Source organism: Strigops habroptila, chromosome 12 (genome assembly GCF_004027225.2).
Source record: "Strigops habroptila isolate Jane chromosome 12, bStrHab1.2.pri, whole genome shotgun sequence".
Lineage (NCBI taxonomy): Eukaryota > Metazoa > Chordata > Aves > Psittaciformes > Psittacidae > Strigops > Strigops habroptila.
The window spans coordinates 21,192,173-21,208,607 of NC_044288.2; the positions used below are offsets into that span (position 1 = coordinate 21,192,173).

Sequence of the window (16,435 nt, forward strand, 5' to 3'; positions counted from 1 at the left end):
AGAGCGGCTGCGGTTTAGTTCGGCTTTAATACATAAAACACGGGGTTCCTGCCCGCCCCGGCCGGAGCCTGCCCCTGCCCCAGCCGTGTCCCTCCCGGGGAGGTCTGTGCTCGCCGCAGGCTGGGGCTGGCCGCTGCAGCCCTGAGAGGGCAGGAGGTGTCTCTCCACTGCGACCCTCTCCCTGGGTCCTGAGCCTCGGGGCTCGCACCGCACCACAGAGCACCCCACATGCACTCCAGAGCTCAGCCCAATCCTGCTCGAGCCGCACCACGTCCATCTGTGCCTGTGGCACCACCACCGCTGTGGAAAGGGCTGCAGGTACAGGTACGGCAATAGCAGGAACCCACAGTGTTGATGCATCCTTCTGAGCAGTTAACCACAAGGTTAAGCTGGTGACTGCACTGTCCATAACCTTTAAAACCCACTTGCTCCTTTCCACGCAGACAGCCCATGTTGACACTGCCTCAGCCCAGGCAGATGAGCCTCCGGCTGGCAGACGGTGCTGAGGGTTCCGCTGTACAGCAGTCCAGTCAAGCAGCTCTGGCCTGAAAACTCCTAAGGCTCCAGCCGCCTTCTGATCTCATCAACAAGCTTTTCTCTTGGGATATCAACCTATAAAGCAAAGGGAGAGGAGGAGGTAGCAGCACTGGACCCCTGAGCAGAGCATGGTTTAATCTGGCCCTAAGGACTTGCTGTGACCAAAGCGGTTTGTGATTAGTCTTTTGGAGCAGTCGCCCAACAGGCATGTGCTGCAGCTCCCCAAAGGAACGACATCACTGAGGGAAAACCCAGAGCCTTCAGCAATCTCTGGATTTTGGAAGCACTTTTGGAACCAGGTATAAAAAGGCATCCTCACCTCCTTTCTTGTTGCAACATCTCGCAGCTTGACGACTCCATCTGTCAGCTCTTGGTCCCCTACTATGGCAGCAAGGGGGATCCCCATGTCCTCACAATACTGCAGCTGCTTCAGCAGTTTAGGATCCTTCTTGTACAGCATCTCTGCCTAGGACAGAGTGGAAAAGGTGAATCATTAACACAGAATTTGCTCTGATGGATCTTGGGAGCAAAACAGCCAGCACCAAAACCTGCAGCAAGCAGTTGCCTTTAGTGCTCTCAGCTGTTCTGCTCTGCCTCCTAGATCTCAGATAGAGAAGAACTTGAAGAGATACAACTAATGGAGTTGGTCTTGCTGTGCTATAGCTCCCTTCAGGCTCTCCCTCCCTCACCCATACCAGTGTCAAGCCCAAGTCCTTTACCTTGATCCCTGCACCCCACAGTTCGGAGATGAGCTTCAGTCTCGCAGCAAGTAAGTGTTTGTGAGGTGTAGCCACCAGCACTTGCGTCTCAGTTGTTCGAACCTTCTCTCCAGAAGCCTGTAGGGACAGACACTCGTGGCAGCGACTGGCTCAAAGGGACTCTACAGCTCCCAACAGCAGCTCATCTCGCCTTATTTCAGACCCTGACTTAACTCCCCAAAACAAGTAAAAGCCAACCATCACCATTCAGTGGATGTTACTAACCAAGGCTGAGCTTCCACAGCAAAAAGGGCACACAGGTAAGGCAACCTGGGCACATTTAATGAGTCCCGCAGAGAAGCTGCATCGTGGCACACTACTTAAATCATGTGCTGCTGTTCCTGTGGGATCTTGGTCTTCCTCCCTCCCTCCCAGATGGGACCTGGCCAGCTTTCCAATGGCACCTTTGATTCCTGAGGGACACATTGCCCCAGCGTCATTTGCTGTGAATCACAATCTCAGAACTGAACACACAGAGATGAATTTGGGGCTCACTACAGAGTGCCACAGCTGCTACCGAATTCCTCACAACCCCCAGGCCAAAAAACTTCACAGGCAAGAGACAAGAGCAAAGTGACTGGAGCACAAAGTTTGGAGCCAGGACCAGAGCTCAGGACTGTCTCTAATGCTTCCAGGGCATCTGCTATGAAACGCTGCCCTCAACCTGATGGGCTGCAGAACAGGGCTCTGTCTTCTGTGCATGGACATTCAGGCATCAGAGGAGCCACCCTCTCCTCTAAAATACTTTCCTCTTGTAGGCTGCTGAGCTGTAAAGCTCCATAATAAACAAGAGCTGGCTCCCTAGAGCCTTCCCCCAGGCACTGCTGCAGCACCAACCTTCATCCTCTGCTCCAGGATGGAGAAGATCCGCTCGATGCCAATGCTGATCCCCACGCAGGGCACCTTCCGTCCCTTGGGATCGAACATCCCCACCAGCCCGTCGTAGCGGCCGCCTCCAGCCACGCTCCCGACGCTCACCGGCTCCTCCACGTGGTCGTTCTCCTGCTGCAGCAGCACAGCCTCAAAGATCACCCCCGTGTAATAGTCCAGGCCCCGCGCCAGGCTCAGGTCGAAGGAGATCTGCAGGACACGAGGGAAGCGCCGTCACCGGCTGCGCTCGGGGGGGCCGGGCTCTGCCCCTCCTGCCCCTCCTCACCTTCCCTGTGATGCCAAACAGGGTCAGGTACTCAAAGAGCAGCTTCATGTCCCCCAGCCCCTCCTTGGCCAGCTTGTTCTGGGACAGCTTTGGGTCCTGGAGAAGCTGCTCGATCAGCTCCAGGCCACCTGTGGGAAGGAGACCCTGTTAACAGGGTTAACAGCACCCCTGTGTTCCCGGCCCTCCCTGCCCGGCCTGGAAGAGCAGAGCCGAGGGCTCGACCCCACAGTGCTCACCGTGGAGCTGGACGTACTCCCCGATGTGATCCGCAGCCTCGGGAGAGAGCCCCTTCTCCCCCACCATCTCGCTCCTCACTTCTTCCCATGGCACCTGTGGGGGGAGAGAACACCCGTTGCTGCAGGTTGTTCTCATCACCCAGTCTCCACCAGCACACGTAGTCACCACGCATGCAGGACAACTGTCAGCAATCACTCATGATCCACATGTCCCACAGGAACTGTTAACAGAAACCACTGGCAACACCAGGGCTTTCTTATCGATGTCCAAGAGTTCCCCAAACCCTCCACAAACACCAACAGCTGAGCTGCTGTGAAGCTCTGGATGATGAAAGCTGCCCCGACACTGCCCAAGACATGCACCCCAGGAGACTGGCAGCACCCTCCCCATGAGCACAGCTCTCACCTTGTCCAGTTTGTCCACGCTACAACACATCGTTATGAACTTGCTCTCTGGGATCCCACAGACAGCAAATATCCCATTCAAAATCCGCCGGTCGTTAACCTGGGATGGAAGAGGGACACTGAGCTCCAGGAGATCCCACCACCACCATTCCTTCCTGCCCCAGAGCCGAGGGAAGCTGCAGCTACTGGCATTCCCTTGTGCCTTTTCAATCCCCTGGGAAGCGAAGGCACAGAGGTATGGAAACCCCTCGGCTCTGAGCTCACCTTGATGAGGAAGTCCCCGAGCTGCAGGTCACTCAGGATCTCGTGCACGATCTTCAGGCACTCGGCATCGGGAATCATAGGGTCGAACTGCCCGGCAATGTCAAAGTCCTGGGGGCAGAAGAAGCAGCAGAGGCTCCTGGCACAGCTGTGGTGCTTTGGCTCTGCAAAGCACATCCCACAGCCACTGATGGTGATCCAAAACCCACACGAGAACCCCCCGAGCAGTGGCCACCACAACACTCACGCACTGGTAGAACTCCCGGTAGCGGCCCCGGGTGGTGGCTGGGTTGTCCCTCCTGTAGACCTTGGCGATGTGGTAGCGCTTCATGTTGGTGATCTTGTTCATCGCCAGATAGCGAGCAAAGGGCACCTGGGAGGCCAAGGAGTTAAGGGCAAGAAAGAGGAGATCCCCTGAGCTGCAGGAAAGCTGAACCTTAAAGTTCCTCATTTCCCTTTTGCTTTGCAGCTGCTCCCGGCTCTCCAGGGAGTTCATCAGCCCAGGCTGATGATGAGCATGATGAACCATGGCTGAGCTCCTCCAACACCAGGACAACTCCATTGACCACATTCTGAACCACAGCATGTCAACACCCTGCAGACACAGACCTTTGCTAGATCATCTAAAAGAATCCCAGCCTGGTTTGGGTTGGAAGGGACCTTAAAGTTCATCCAGTTCCAACCCCTGCCACAGGCAGGGACACCTTCCACTAGAGCAAGTGGCTCCAAGCCCCTGTGTCCAACCTGGACTTGAACACTGCCAGGGATGGGGCAGCCACAGCTTCTCTGGGCACCCTGTGCCAGCGCCTCAGCACCCTCATAGGGGAGATCTTAGGATCTCATCCCAGTCTCCCCTCTGCCATATTAAAGCCATTCCCCTTGTCCTGTCCCTACAGACCCTTGTCCAAAGCCCCTCTCCAGGTTTCCTGCAGCCCCTTTAGGCACTGGAGCTGCTCTAAGGTCTCCCCTTCAGGAGCCTTCTCTTCTCCAGGCTGCCCCAGCCCAGCTCTCTCAGCCTGGCTCCAGAGCAGAGCTGCTCCAGCCCTCGCAGCAGCTCCGGGGCCTCCTCTGGCCTCAACTCCAGCAGCTCCACGTCCCTCTTGTGTTGTTACCCCAGAGCTGGTCAGTCCTTTCACCCTCAGAGAGAGCTCAAGGTACAGCACAGACTCAGACACTAAAGGTGAGAGCTTTCTGGTGAGCCATGATGGTGGAGGAGGTGCCTGGGATGTCCCTGTACCAAACCCTGCTGCTCCTCAGAGCCACTGCCGAGGCACTGGGAAGGTGGGTTGGGCAGGACTGGAGCAGAAGGGGGTTTGTGTCACCCTGCCGAGACCTGCGGGCAGGGCAAGGGCGACCCAAGGACACCGGGGTGGCAGCAACTCGGGGTGCCGCCATCCCCCCGATGAGAACCCCAGGGCACAGAGAGCAGGATACAGTCAGGTCGTAGCGCAGGGCCAGCAGCTCCCCTCCCTGGTCCTGCAGCTCGTAGATGAGCTTTGCCTCCTCCCCGTACTTCCCCATCAGCGTCTCCTGCAGGTAGGCAAGGGGGTGGTGAGGGGCCGGGATGAGGGGCAGACCCAGAGCCCGGCCCCCGAAGCCCCACAGCTCAAGCAGAGAGTGGGGAGGACACGACACACATCCCTTCCTCCATCCCCCTTTGACCTAGGGCAGAAGTGGGGTCCCCATCCACACCCACCCCCCCAAAAAGGACCCCAGAGGGGCTGTCACGGCTGCCCCCCCGCTATACCCCAAAGGGGGGACCCCCTCACCCTGCCCGAACCTGTCCCTCAGTCCTAGGGAAGGGGAGCGCTCCCCGGTGCCACAAGGGGGGCCTCCCCAGCCCGCCCCGCTCCCCCGGCGAGCAAAGGGGGTTCCCGCCGCCGCCTCACCCGCAGCTCCAGCACGGGGGTGTCGATGGCGGCCGCGCCGTGCCGCTTGAAGCAGGCCACCACGGCGGCGAGCAGCCGGTCACGGAGCGCCGTATGCGCTGGCGGGTGGTCGCGGGTGCCCTGGCCCGGGACGGAGAGCGGCCCTCAGCGGCGGGCACCGGCAAGAACAACTCCCGGTTACCGCCGTCCCCGCTCCCCACCATTACCTTGGGCGTCTTCAGAGCCGGGCGCCACCCGCTACCGCCCGCCCGCCGCGGCAGGACCCCGCCGGGCCCGAGCGGCCAGGCCCAGGCCCAGGCCCGGGCCCGGCTGGCGGGGCCCGCGGGCAGCTGCCGCACGGCCGCACCGAGCGGCACCAGCCGCAGCATGGCCCGTTCCGGGGACATCGGAAGTACCGGAGCCACGTGGTCTCCTGGCGGCGCTGCCTCTGAGCCAGCACGGCAGGTCCCCGCCGCTGGGGCGGGCTGCCTCGCTTTACGGCCCGGCCGCCGCCGCACGACAGTTTCCGTTCCCTCGTCGCCCTTCCCCTCAACATGGCGTCGGGCAGCGGGGTAGGTGCTGGCGGCGGGGCCGCGCCCGGTGCTCCCCCCCCCCGTACCCGCCCCCGGTCGGTGCGCCCGGGGCAGGGCCGGGGCCGCTCCGAGGGGCGGGCGGCGGGAAGGGCCGGGCCGCGGGGGGTGGGACCCCCCGGGCGGGGCCGCGGCGGGGCCGGGGCGGGCAGCGGCGTGTGGGGAGGCCCCAGCGCTGCTGGCCCCAGCGCTGCGGCGGGTGGGGGGGTTTGGGGCCCCGGCTCGGTCTCCTCTCCCTGGGGCCAAGCCGCCGCCGGGGGAGCCGCTGTTGGAGCGGGGGGCGCGGGGGGATCCTGCCCCGGCCCCGCCGTGCGGGTTCCGTCCCTGGCGCCTCCCGCGGGCAGCTCCCTCCTTCTGTTCCCCCTTGTCCTGCCCCGCTGCGCTGGGAAGGGGCTGCCCGTGTGCCGCTCGCTGTCCCGCTGGGGTTGCTGCATGGAGAAACTGCTCTTTCCTTGCCTGGAGTCTCTGGCGGCTCCCGCGTTACTCGATTCGTTTATTGGCGGTGCTCGGTTTGGGTAGGGGGGCAGGGAAGTCTTTCTGCCTTTATGAATCCTGCAGGATTTGCTGTCGGGAATGAGTGAGGTGAATGCTGTTGGTGTAGCCAGACTGGTGTGAACACTCTGGTAATGCCCCCCCGGCTGTTAGCACTGCCGGGGCTGTGCTCTCCTGCTTTCTGGCCTCATCTTCCCTTCACTCGAAGTCACTTGTGCTGAGAGAAGGCAAGAGCAGGACAGGGCCTGGGGTTTATCCTTAGTTCCTGTTCTGTTCCTGCTGGACTGAGCCAGGCTCATCCCTCTTATATTGTCTTCCAGGCTTTGATGCTGATACCAGGCACGTTACTTGGTATCTTATTTCCAGAGACTGTGGGGGACTCTATAATGTTGTTACTTATGTAGGAAATACTGTCTGTCCCCCAAAGCAGCTCTTACATGAAGATTTTAGGGCTTGCAGCCACCCCTGCCTGCACCAGACCCATCAAGCAAAGTTCCTTTAGATAATATCCCGCTGAGATCTTGTTACACAGTTGGGTTTAATTTCTTTTTGCCTGTGCCTGGATGAGGGAGATAGATAAAAGAGCCTTGAGAAACTCCTCTTTTATTACAACAGGAGATAGAAGCAGCAAGTGAGTAAATCACCTCCTGCCAGCTGTGATGTGTGATAATGTGCTGCTGCGCAGGAGAGGCTCGAGCCTGGACACCCCCCCCCAAACATTCATTTACACTCTGTGATAGTTTCTTTTCTCTTGCTCAGGGGGGTTAATAAAACCTGCTCTGACATGCTTAAAGTGCTTAAGAAGCTCTGGGAAGAAATGAGACTGTTTTGATGCCTCCCTAAGGCGTTTTCATTGCTATCAGTAGTTGTTGGTTCCATTTGAAGGATTGCAGAGGAGAAAACATTAAATGACTGTGCTGCTGCTATAGCTTCAAATGGGATTTATTCCCGTTGGATTGTGATTGGGTTCCTGATTTGGCTGGAGGGGGGGGTCCTTCTTTCCCAGAGGTGTTTTCAAATACATCCAGCCTTTTCTTAACATCAAACTGAGCCTCTCTCTGCTGTGCTGAGTGAAACACAGCTTTCTAAGCAAATGAGAGTTGTCTTCTCAAGGCATTGAAGGGTCTGAGTGAAGAAGTGTCTGAGTTCCAAGCTGTGACCAGCACCAGGTGCAGGGGCTCTACCTGCAGATGGGGCAGACACTGGGAAGAGGCTGTGAGACTAGATGTGAATGGAGGAGGGATTTTTGTCCAGTCCCTTCTGTCCTCAGTGTTGATGACTGGGTAAAACCCCCCCTGAAAAGAAGTCTTTGTATTCTCGAGTGCCAGCTTCACCCAAATCCAGCTTCTCTTCACACAGCTTGCGCTGTTGCTGCCAGTGAGTGTGCTCTGCACAGCTGCCCTAGGGCCAGTCTGCCCTGGAGGGGTTTGCTTTCTTCCCTGCGTGTCTGCAGTGTGGAACTGCAGGAGCAGGATGGTTTACTGGGGGTTTGAGCAGGGGCTTCCCTCCTATCTCCATGCCCTGCTGCCACAGATGGGATTTCAGAGCTTTTTCTGGTTTGCTTATGTGTGTCTTGCTTGAAAAACCCATACCCAAGCACACAGAACCCAAGCACAGACAGACTGGGGGAGATTGGCTGGAGCAGCCCTGAGGAGAAGGACTTGGGGTGTTGGTTGATGAGAAGCTCCCCATGACCCGGCTTCAGTGTGCGCTTGAGCCCAGAACCCCCCCGTGTGCTTGGCTGCACCCCCAGAGCGTGAGCAGAAGGTCGAGGGAGGGGATTCTGCCCCTCTGCTGCGCTCTGGGGAGACCCCCCCTGCAGTCCTGATCCAGCTCTGGGGCAGCAGCACAAGAGGGACGTGGAGCTGCTGGAGCGAGGCCAGAGGAGGCCCCGGAGCTGCTGCGAGGGCTGGAGCAGCTCTGCTCTGGAGCCAGGCTGAGAGAGCTGGGCTGGGGCAGCCTGGAGAAGAGAAGGCTCCTGAAGGGGAGACCTTAGAGCAGCTCCAGTGCCTAAAGGGGCTCCAGGAAACCTGGAGAGGGGCTTTGGACAAGGGCCTGTAGGGACAGGACAAGAGGAATGGCTTTAACCTGCCAGAGGGGAGATTGAGATGAGCTCTGAGGCAGAAGTTCTTCCCTGTGAGGGTGCTGAGGCACTGGCACAGGGTGCCCAGAGAAGCTGTGGCTGCCCCATCCCTGGCAGTGTTCAAGGCCAGGTTGGACACAGGGGCTTGGAGCAACCTGCTCTAGTGGAAGGTGTCCCTGCCTGTGGCAGGGGGTTGGAGCTGGATGAGCTTTAAGGTCCCTTCCAACCCAAACCATTCTGTGACTCTATGATACTGGTTCCTGTGATTTCACAGCAAACTCAGTGCTTTGATTCCTGTAAAGTGTAGACACACTGCTGAGAGTAGGCACACATCACCTGCCCTACTCCTGCGTTTAATCAAACCCTTTGTAGCTTGTGTTGTGTTTCACACCTTTCTCATGTGATATTTGCAGCTTGGGTTTAATTGACTTTAGGAAGCAGCATGTGTAATGTTTGTCGGGGCACTGCTGAGCCTTGGATCAATCAGCTGAGATGCTGTTTGTGTCTGGTTTTCAAAGCAAAAGCCTGAATGATCATCTCGGGAGCTGTTAACATAAACTCATTACTTTTCTCAGGGCTTTGAAATCCTTCTAGAAGAAGTAGCTACAGACAGGCTGGTGTTATTCTCTGAAGCTACATCCTTACTTCCTATTTGTGAATCTGGAGGACATGGGGACATAACGTAATGCCCCAAATTCGCTGCTGTGGCCTCAGAGGCCAAGTGATTCCACCTCTTTCCACAGCCTCCCCTCAGAGCTGCTCAAACTCTTCAATAACATCAATACACTTTGTTTCTTCTTCAGACCAAGAACTTGGACTTCCGCCGAAAGTGGGACAAAGATGAGTACGAGAAACTCGCAGAGAAGCGGCTCACGGAAGAGAGAGAAAAGAAAGATGGTGAGTAGCATGCTGCTGAGTGCAGGCAGCTCTGCTCGGGTGAGTAGTGTGCAGCTGAGTGCAGGCAGCTCTGCTCAGCTGGCAGCCAGTCACTCAAATCCTTTCCATTGGAGAGGGGGAGTGCAGCCAGCAGTGAAATCCCAAAGGGAAGTAGCAGCAGTCGAAGGCTGGCTTGCTCCAATCCTTTTTCTTGTGCTTGCCAATGAATATATTGTTTTGCCAAAAGTACTTACTGAGAACCTTTGCCTCTGCCTGGTGAGGAGGCAATCAGCCCGTGGAGGCAAGATCTCAGAATATGACCCAAGTCAGAGCTGGAGATACCTGAGAAATTGATCTGGGTTTAATAAGAACCAGGAACTAGCCAGGAAGAAATAATCCTTTACTGGTTTTGAAAGAGAGTGCAATTTGTGCCTGAATCAAGTAGTTTCCAGCACCCCTCTTCAGCAAGGCCAACATGAACTCAGCATGGTGAGCTTGACCTGTTGTGAGAAACACTTTGCCTTTTTGCTTATGTTTTAGGCAAACCAGCTCAGCCTGTCAAAAGGGAACTTCTGCGGCACCGAGACTACAAAGTGGACTTGGAATCGAAGCTGGGGAAAACCATTGTCATCACCAAAACCACCCCTCAGTCAGAGATGGGAGGGTAGGTTTTCTTTTAGGTGGTCTTTCTGTTGGAGCCTTAGAGCTGTGCTGGTGAGCCCAGGGGCTGTGGTGCAACAGGGAGCTCTTCTTCTACACCAGGTCCTGATTTCCTCCTGTGTTTTCACACCTAAACTGGGCCTGCTGGGATAATGTATGGAAGACACGCAGGAGGCTGATCCCCCCTGCAGTCCTGGTCCAGCTTTGGGGCAACAGCAGAAGAGGGACATGGAGCTGTTGGAGCGAGACCAGAGGAGGCCCTGGAGCTGCTGCGAGGGCTGGAGCAGCTCTGCTCTGGAGCCAGGCTGAGAGAGCTGGGCTGGGGCAGCCTGGAGAAGAGAATGCTCCTGAAGGGGAGACTTTAGAGCAGCTCCAGTGCCTGAAGGGGCTCCAGGAAACCTGGAGAGGGGCTTTGGACAAGGGCCTGTAGGGACAGGCCAAGGGGAATGGCTTTAACCTGCCAGAGGGGAGATTGAGATGAGCTCTTAGGCAGAAGTTCTTCCTTGTGAGGGTGCTGAGGTGCTGGCACAGGGTGCCCAGAGAAGCTGTGGCTGCCCCATCCCTGGCAGTGTTCAAGGCCAGGCTGGACACAGGGGCTTGGAGCAACCTGCTCTAGTGGAAGGTGTCCCTGCCCGTGGCAGGGGGTTGGAACTGGGTGAGCTTTAAGTTCCTTTCCAACACAAACCAGGTGGTGGTTCTGTGATTATTACTTGATAACAGCGTTGCTGACCTGTAGGAACAACTGAAGCAGATCTCTGCTGACACGTGGGTTTCTTCTTGCCATGAGATTTGAGTTCCTGGTTGCAATATCTGTGCAGTGGGAATGGGAGAAACACCCAGATACCTGGCCTTAGGAATGGTCTTTGGTGACTGTTTCTGTGACTGTGTTTGGCTGAAGGCTGGAAGGGTTCTTAGCTCACCCTAAGCCACCAAGAGCTTGAAGGGAATGCATTGAGCTTGTGCCATCTCAAGAGCAAGCCTGTCAATGTGTCACTGTCACAGTCCAATAGCCAGCAATGCCAGGGAGATGCAGAGCCCCAGAAAGCATCCAGGGGTGGAAGTGCAGGCCCTAACTAGAAGGGGAAGATGCTGTGGCTTGGGTTACACATCATCTCATCGTTTGATTTCTGTCATCTGTCAGAGTGGCATCAGCATAAGGGTCACTACCTCCAGTGTTACCTGAGGCATCTCTGTCAGGCTGGGTTGTGCACATCTCTCTTCACTGGAGCTCTCTGTACTGGAAGTAGCTTTCCTCTTGCCCTGGAGAAAGGACCCACATCCCAAGTGACACTCAGGCTTCACACTGTACATTATCTCCAACAGTTGCTCTGTGAGATGAGGTTTGTCTTGTGCTTCGGAGTTAATTTTCTCTCTCCGTCCTGCCAGGTATTACTGTAACGTATGTGACTGTGTGGTGAAAGACTCCATTAACTTCTTGGATCACATCAATGGCAAAAAACGTAAGGATCATTTTCCTGCCTTGTTGGAGGGCTGCAGCAATGTGCTGGGCTGTGCCCTTTGTGCATTACCAGAGTCTGAGGGCTGAGCACTTAGACATGGATCAAAGTGTGCTCTGGAGAACAGGATGTGGGCAGTGTTTGCTCATGAGACCTGTGCAGGTGCTGCCTTTATCTCCTGGCACCTTCTAAGGTGCTGGGCCTTGTTTATGGAAGAAGAAATAGATACCAGTTTGCCCTGTCCAGTAGATGTATCTTCCACACAGTGCTGTGCTGCAAAAAGCCCAGGGTCAGCAAATCCTGATGGCTCCTCTGAAAATCTGGAGAGAGGCTTTTTTACAGCTCCTAAACTTTAAAGAAATTCTTAGACAAGTAGAAGGTATGGGATTAGCCTGGGTTTTTTGGATGGGAAGCTTCTCTTTGTGGAAATTGAGTACAAAGCTCAAAACTAGCTGGTCTCTGAGCTCCAGGGTGGGGATCAGAGTTCGCCAGGATGCAGGCTCTGGTTTGCTGAGGATGAGAAGAGACAGGAGAGGGGCAGTTTGACCCTGGAGCTGGGTCCAGCCCTATACTCCTGTGTAATCAGGATCTCTGCTGCAAGGTGCCAGCCTCTCAGCTTTATTCTGGCTCCTTTTTCAACACTCCAACCCTGGGTTTTGCCACTGGTCCAAGACTAAATTTCCTGATGTGTCAGAACACCGACATGGGGGGGAGCATCCTGTTAGGGAACCTGGAAAGAACAGGCTGTGTTCCCCTTCCTGTTACAGGTAATGTACAGATTGGGGATGTGATGTAATATAAGGGTTGGTGAGGCCTGGCACAGGGTGCCCAGAGAAGCTGTGGCTGCCCCATCCCTGGCAGTGTTCAAGGCCAGGTTGGACACAGGGGCTTGGAGCAACCTGCTCTAGTGGAAGGTGTCCCTGCCTGTGGCAGGGGGTTGGAACTGGAGGAGCTTGAAGGTCCCTTCCAACCCAAACCAGTCTGGGATTCTGCGCCAGGCAGCAAGAGGCTGTTGTGCTGAGGTATTTAAATTGGGATCAGGGATGGGCACTGTGCAGACCATCGGAGGCTGCGGGTATTGCTCAACGTGGCTGATTCCTCTCCTGTGTTCTAGACCAGAGAAATCTGGGCATGTCCATGCGGGTGGAGCGCTCCACGCTGGACCAGGTGAAGAAACGCTTTGAGGTGAACAAGAAGAAGATGGAGGAGAAGCAGAAGGATTATGACTTTGAGGAGAGGATGAAGGAACTCCGTGAGGAGGTAGGTCTGAGTCTGGGCAACGACTGATGAAGCAAAGCCCCCCAGAAACATGTTTTGTGAAGAAATGAACTCCAGTTCCTAACCTTCTTCACAGAAGCCTTGTTCTTGGTGGCATGGCCCTCTCAGCTGCTGCTTTGAGTGGCTTTCTGCTTTCTGTCCCTGGAAACCCTTTCCCCCTCTTCCTGTGTGAGGACAACTTCTGACGTTTCAGGTTTCCACTGAGCAGCACAAGCCTGGCAATGCACCCGTTTTGTCTCCCATTAGTTGTGCTTGAATTTGTGTGCTCTGATAAGCAGATCTATGTCTCTGTCCCATATCTTCCATGGTCCTTAGGGTTGCTAGGATCCATCTCCATGTGACATGTTGCTCCTGTGTGGTCTTCCTAAGCATAAAAGGTCTTTATGAGTGTCTGTGATGTGAGATGTGCTTGGAGGCAGTGGAAGACAGCAGATTCCTTTCCAACCTGGGCTTACATGACATGAAGATCAAGTTTATTTGAAAACCTGCCAAAGTTCTGACAATTGAGGAGCTTCTATGGATGCTTCTCCTCCATCCGCAGCTAGATGTTAAAAATCACTGCCTGTTTGAGCCTCCCAGAGCTTGGCCTCACCTCAGGTGCTCTGCACATGGAGCAGCCCTGTGCTCTGCTCTCAAGCAGGCTTTGGTGCTGCTGAGCCTGATGGGTTTGGGGGAGGCAGCACAGGGGGTGCTGCGGGTTGAAAAGCTGCTGCCACTCACAGCATGGCACCAAAGAAAGCAGCAGCAGCTTTTGGTGTAGCTTTCTGCAGGGCACAGCTATCTGCAGTCGCTGTGGTGCAGCCGATGGTGATGGGAGCAGCAGGAGCAGTTGCTAAGTTGGGAGCTGCAGCCATGGTTCTGTGTCGCCCAGTACAGGCCTGGCGCTGGTCCAGGCCTTGTGATCCTTGCAGAGCAAAACACTTTGATTAGAGCACAGCAAACTCTTTGATGCCAAAACCCCCCAAAGCTGCTCAAAGCTTCAGCTTCTGTTGCAGTGAGCAGCTGTCACTCTGCCAGGCTGAGAGCCAACAGGCAGCAGCATCAGCAGCACAGCCACTGGAACGGGGCATCGGACAAGGGAAAGGCCTAAAAACAGCTTCGTGCCTCAGCATTGATTACAGACAAAATTTCATAGAATCCCAGCCTGGTTTGTGTTGGAAAGGACCTTAAAGCTCCTCCAGGTCCAACCCCCTGCCATGGGCAGGGACACCTTCCACTAGAGCAGGTTGCTCCAAGCCCCTGTGTCCAACCTGGCCTTGAACACTGCCAGGGATGGGGCAGCCACAGCTTCTCTGGGCACCCTGTGCCAGCGCCTCAGCACCCTCACAGGGAAGAACTTCTGCCTCAGAGCTCATCTCAATCTCCCCTCTGGCAGGTTAAAGCCATTCCCCTTGTCCTGTCCCTACAGGCCCTTGTCCAAAGCCCCTCTCCAGGTTTCCTGGAGCCCCTTTAGGCCCTGGAGCTGCTCTAAGGTCTCCCCTTCAGGAGCCTTCTCTTCTCCAGGCTGCCCCAGCCCAGCTCTCTCAGCCTGGCTCCAGAGCAGAGCTGCTCCAGCCCTCGCAGCAGCTCTGGGGCCTCCTCTGGCCTCGCTCCAGCAGCTCCACGTCCCTCTTGTGCTGTTGCCCCAGAGCTGGATCAGGACTGCAGGGGGGGTCTCCCCAGAGCGCAGCAGAGTTTAGTAGCTGAGGTGCTCTGGAGACAGTGGAAACCTCCTCCTCAGAGTCTGCCAGCCAGGATTTCTGCTGGCTGTTTTATTTCCTCAGACACAATGTGGTTGCTGTTGGTGGGTTACCTGTGCAGCGCCCGGTGTCTCAAAAGCACACTCAGTTCAGGAGGTTCAACTTCTGCTGTTCTGTCCCTTGCTGCAGGAGGAGAAGGCCAAAGCCTACAAGAAGGAGAAGCAGAGGGAGAAGAAGAGGCGGGCAGAGGAAGACCTGACGTTTGAGGAGGATGATGAGATGGCGGCTGTGATGGGTTTCTCTGGTTTTGGCTCAACCAAAAAGAACCACTGAGCAGCTCTGGACTCTCCTCTTTCTTGAAACAGATTGTTTTTACCCAGGGGATTCTGGATAACTCTTAAAAAAGACTTGATTGAGGACTTGTATGTAAATCTCCCAGTAGAAATGGGTTGGAGGAGGCGAAAAGCGATTCCATGCTCTACCTGTGCTGCAGAACAAGCTCCGCCTGTCGTTAGCTTCCCATCTCCTTCTGTGTCCTAGATCTGGCTGCTCAGCACTGCTCCATGGCCTTGTGTGTGCAGGGAAGTGTTCTGCTGGGTACAGTTTTGTGTCAGATGGCCTGGTTCAGGAGCAATCTCGTTGTCAACCAGGCAGGGGTGTTGCGGGCCCGAGTTGTTCTGGTTGTCAACCAGGCTGTGTGTTTGCAGCACAGGGAGTGATTCGGGCTCTCTTTGGATCATGTAGCTGAAGGGAACGTGCTGCAGTGAGCAGTGTGGAGTGGTGCAACCTGCATCTTCACAGCTTGTGCTGGGCAGAGCTGGTGGCTGCATGGAGTCTGGGTCACCCAACCTTCCCTGTGTTTTACCCGCAAGGGATTCCCTCCCAGCTTTTCTTTGTGTTTCGTCCCGTAACTTTGGTATCTTTAAGGCAGGGGAGAATTTCCTCCCCACAACTGATCTGGGATAGAGCCGATGAAAGAAAGACGTGCAATTTGCCAGAAATAAATGGATTGTTTTAATGGGCCCTTTGGTGGGAGTTTGATTCCTTCTTTGCTGTGAGAGCTGCTGCTTCCTGCTGAGGAGAGCTTCACAGAGCTGGCAGTGGCTCCCTGCAACCTCAGCAGCATGGCTTGTGCCCCCCTCATGGCTCAGCTGCCCCATGTAGGCAGTTGCCATCATTCTTGGCTTGGGAATGGGTGTAAGAACATGGGAAGGAAAAGGGAGAGGGGAAGGGAGGACAGTGCTGGGGACCTGCATGTCCATCAGGCAGTCCAAGGCTGGGCTGCCTTCCACATCTTACCAGCCTTAGTATTATTAAGGGCCATTTGTTTCCTCTCTGCTGGCTCTCAGTGTCCTTTCACCTCTGCTCTCCCCTAAATCCACTTCATTTCTGCTTTTATTTACCTCAGCCAAGCCTTGTGTGACTCATTGCTGTCTGCAGTTAGGATTTATATTTTGCATGGCTGGGTTTTGTAGCTCTGCCTCACTCTCCTCGCTGGTTTTATGTATGCTGATGAAATCCTTGCTCTTGCCCTTCTCTGCGCTCGTATGAGATTCCCGACCCGTGGAAGGCTGCAGTGTGTTTAGCCTGCTCTTTCTAATACATCTAGAACAAATCCTGTAATGTTGTGCTGCTGTTTTAATTCCTTAATCTTAGCCTGCTGACAGCTTCATTGCCTCGGGTCTTTCCGCTTCGATTCAGATTATAATCCCCGTTGAAGATGCTATTGAAATGATATATAACCACTCTGATACAACTGTCCTTGGAGGTTTGACCCTTTTCACTTGGCAATCCTTTGATTTGAGTCGTTCTCTGAGCACACGGAGCTGGAAGGGCCACTTTCATTCCAGCCACGTACCCAGCGCTGTTCAGACTGCAGCACGTGGCTCCGGCTGAATGGCAGAGAGGAGATGCTTGTGCCTCTGTGCCCTCCGGGGTGTGAGAGGGAGGCTGCCGTGGTTTCACACACAGGAAAAGTTTAGGATGTCTCAGAGAAGATTTAGCAGCAGCCATTTTCTCCCAGGCACCAGCTCTGCAGCCAGCCCGACCCTCGCTGCAGCCTCCACTGTGCTGCTGGGGACGGGGCTCCCTCCCTCTTC

The 16,435-nt window shown here is 55.6% G+C and overlaps 2 protein-coding genes across 2 annotated transcripts; one reads left to right on the forward strand and one right to left on the reverse strand.

Annotated features, from left to right (window-relative positions):
* Nucleotides 1–8: 8 nt before the first annotated feature.
* On the reverse strand, nt 9–5,610 carry LOC115615646 (histidine--tRNA ligase, cytoplasmic-like). Its single transcript, XM_030504043.1, has 12 exons — nt 5,449–5,610; nt 5,243–5,362; nt 4,788–4,883; nt 3,601–3,726; nt 3,357–3,464; nt 3,094–3,192; nt 2,688–2,781; nt 2,452–2,579; nt 2,133–2,375; nt 1,257–1,373; nt 857–1,003; nt 9–612 (listed from the first exon to the last, which is right to left on the reverse strand). The coding sequence occupies exons 1-12, from the start codon at nt 5,608–5,610 to the stop codon at nt 556–558; spliced, it is 1,497 nt and encodes a 498-aa protein (XP_030359903.1). The 3' UTR covers nt 9–555.
* ZMAT2 (zinc finger matrin-type 2) lies at nt 5,489–15,360 on the forward strand. Its single transcript, XM_030504045.1, has 6 exons — nt 5,489–5,793; nt 9,190–9,283; nt 9,803–9,926; nt 11,309–11,382; nt 12,494–12,639; nt 14,526–15,360. Exons 1-6 carry the CDS (start codon nt 5,776–5,778, stop codon nt 14,667–14,669), a joined length of 600 nt encoding a protein of 199 aa, XP_030359905.1. The 5' UTR covers nt 5,489–5,775; the 3' UTR covers nt 14,670–15,360.
* Nucleotides 15,361–16,435: the final 1,075 nt, after the last annotated feature.

Coding starts and splice junctions, on each gene's coding strand:
- LOC115615646 (XM_030504043.1), bottom strand. CDS start 5,610: ATGCTGCGGCTGGTGCCGCTCGGTGCGGCCGTGCGGCAGCTGCCCGCG. Junction 3,727..4,787: donor CCCTGCGCTACGACCTGACT/GTATCCTGCTCT, acceptor TTGGCCTCCCAG/GTGCCCTTTGCTCGCTATCT. Junction 1,374..2,132: donor TCCTGGAGCAGAGGATGAAG/GTTGGTGCTGCA, acceptor CTGTCCCTACAG/GCTTCTGGAGAGAAGGTTCG.
- ZMAT2 (XM_030504045.1), top strand. Junction 9,284..9,802: donor AGAGAGAGAAAAGAAAGATG/GTGAGTAGCATG, acceptor CTTATGTTTTAG/GCAAACCAGCTCAGCCTGTC. Junction 9,927..11,308: donor CCTCAGTCAGAGATGGGAGG/GTAGGTTTTCTT, acceptor CCGTCCTGCCAG/GTATTACTGTAACGTATGTG.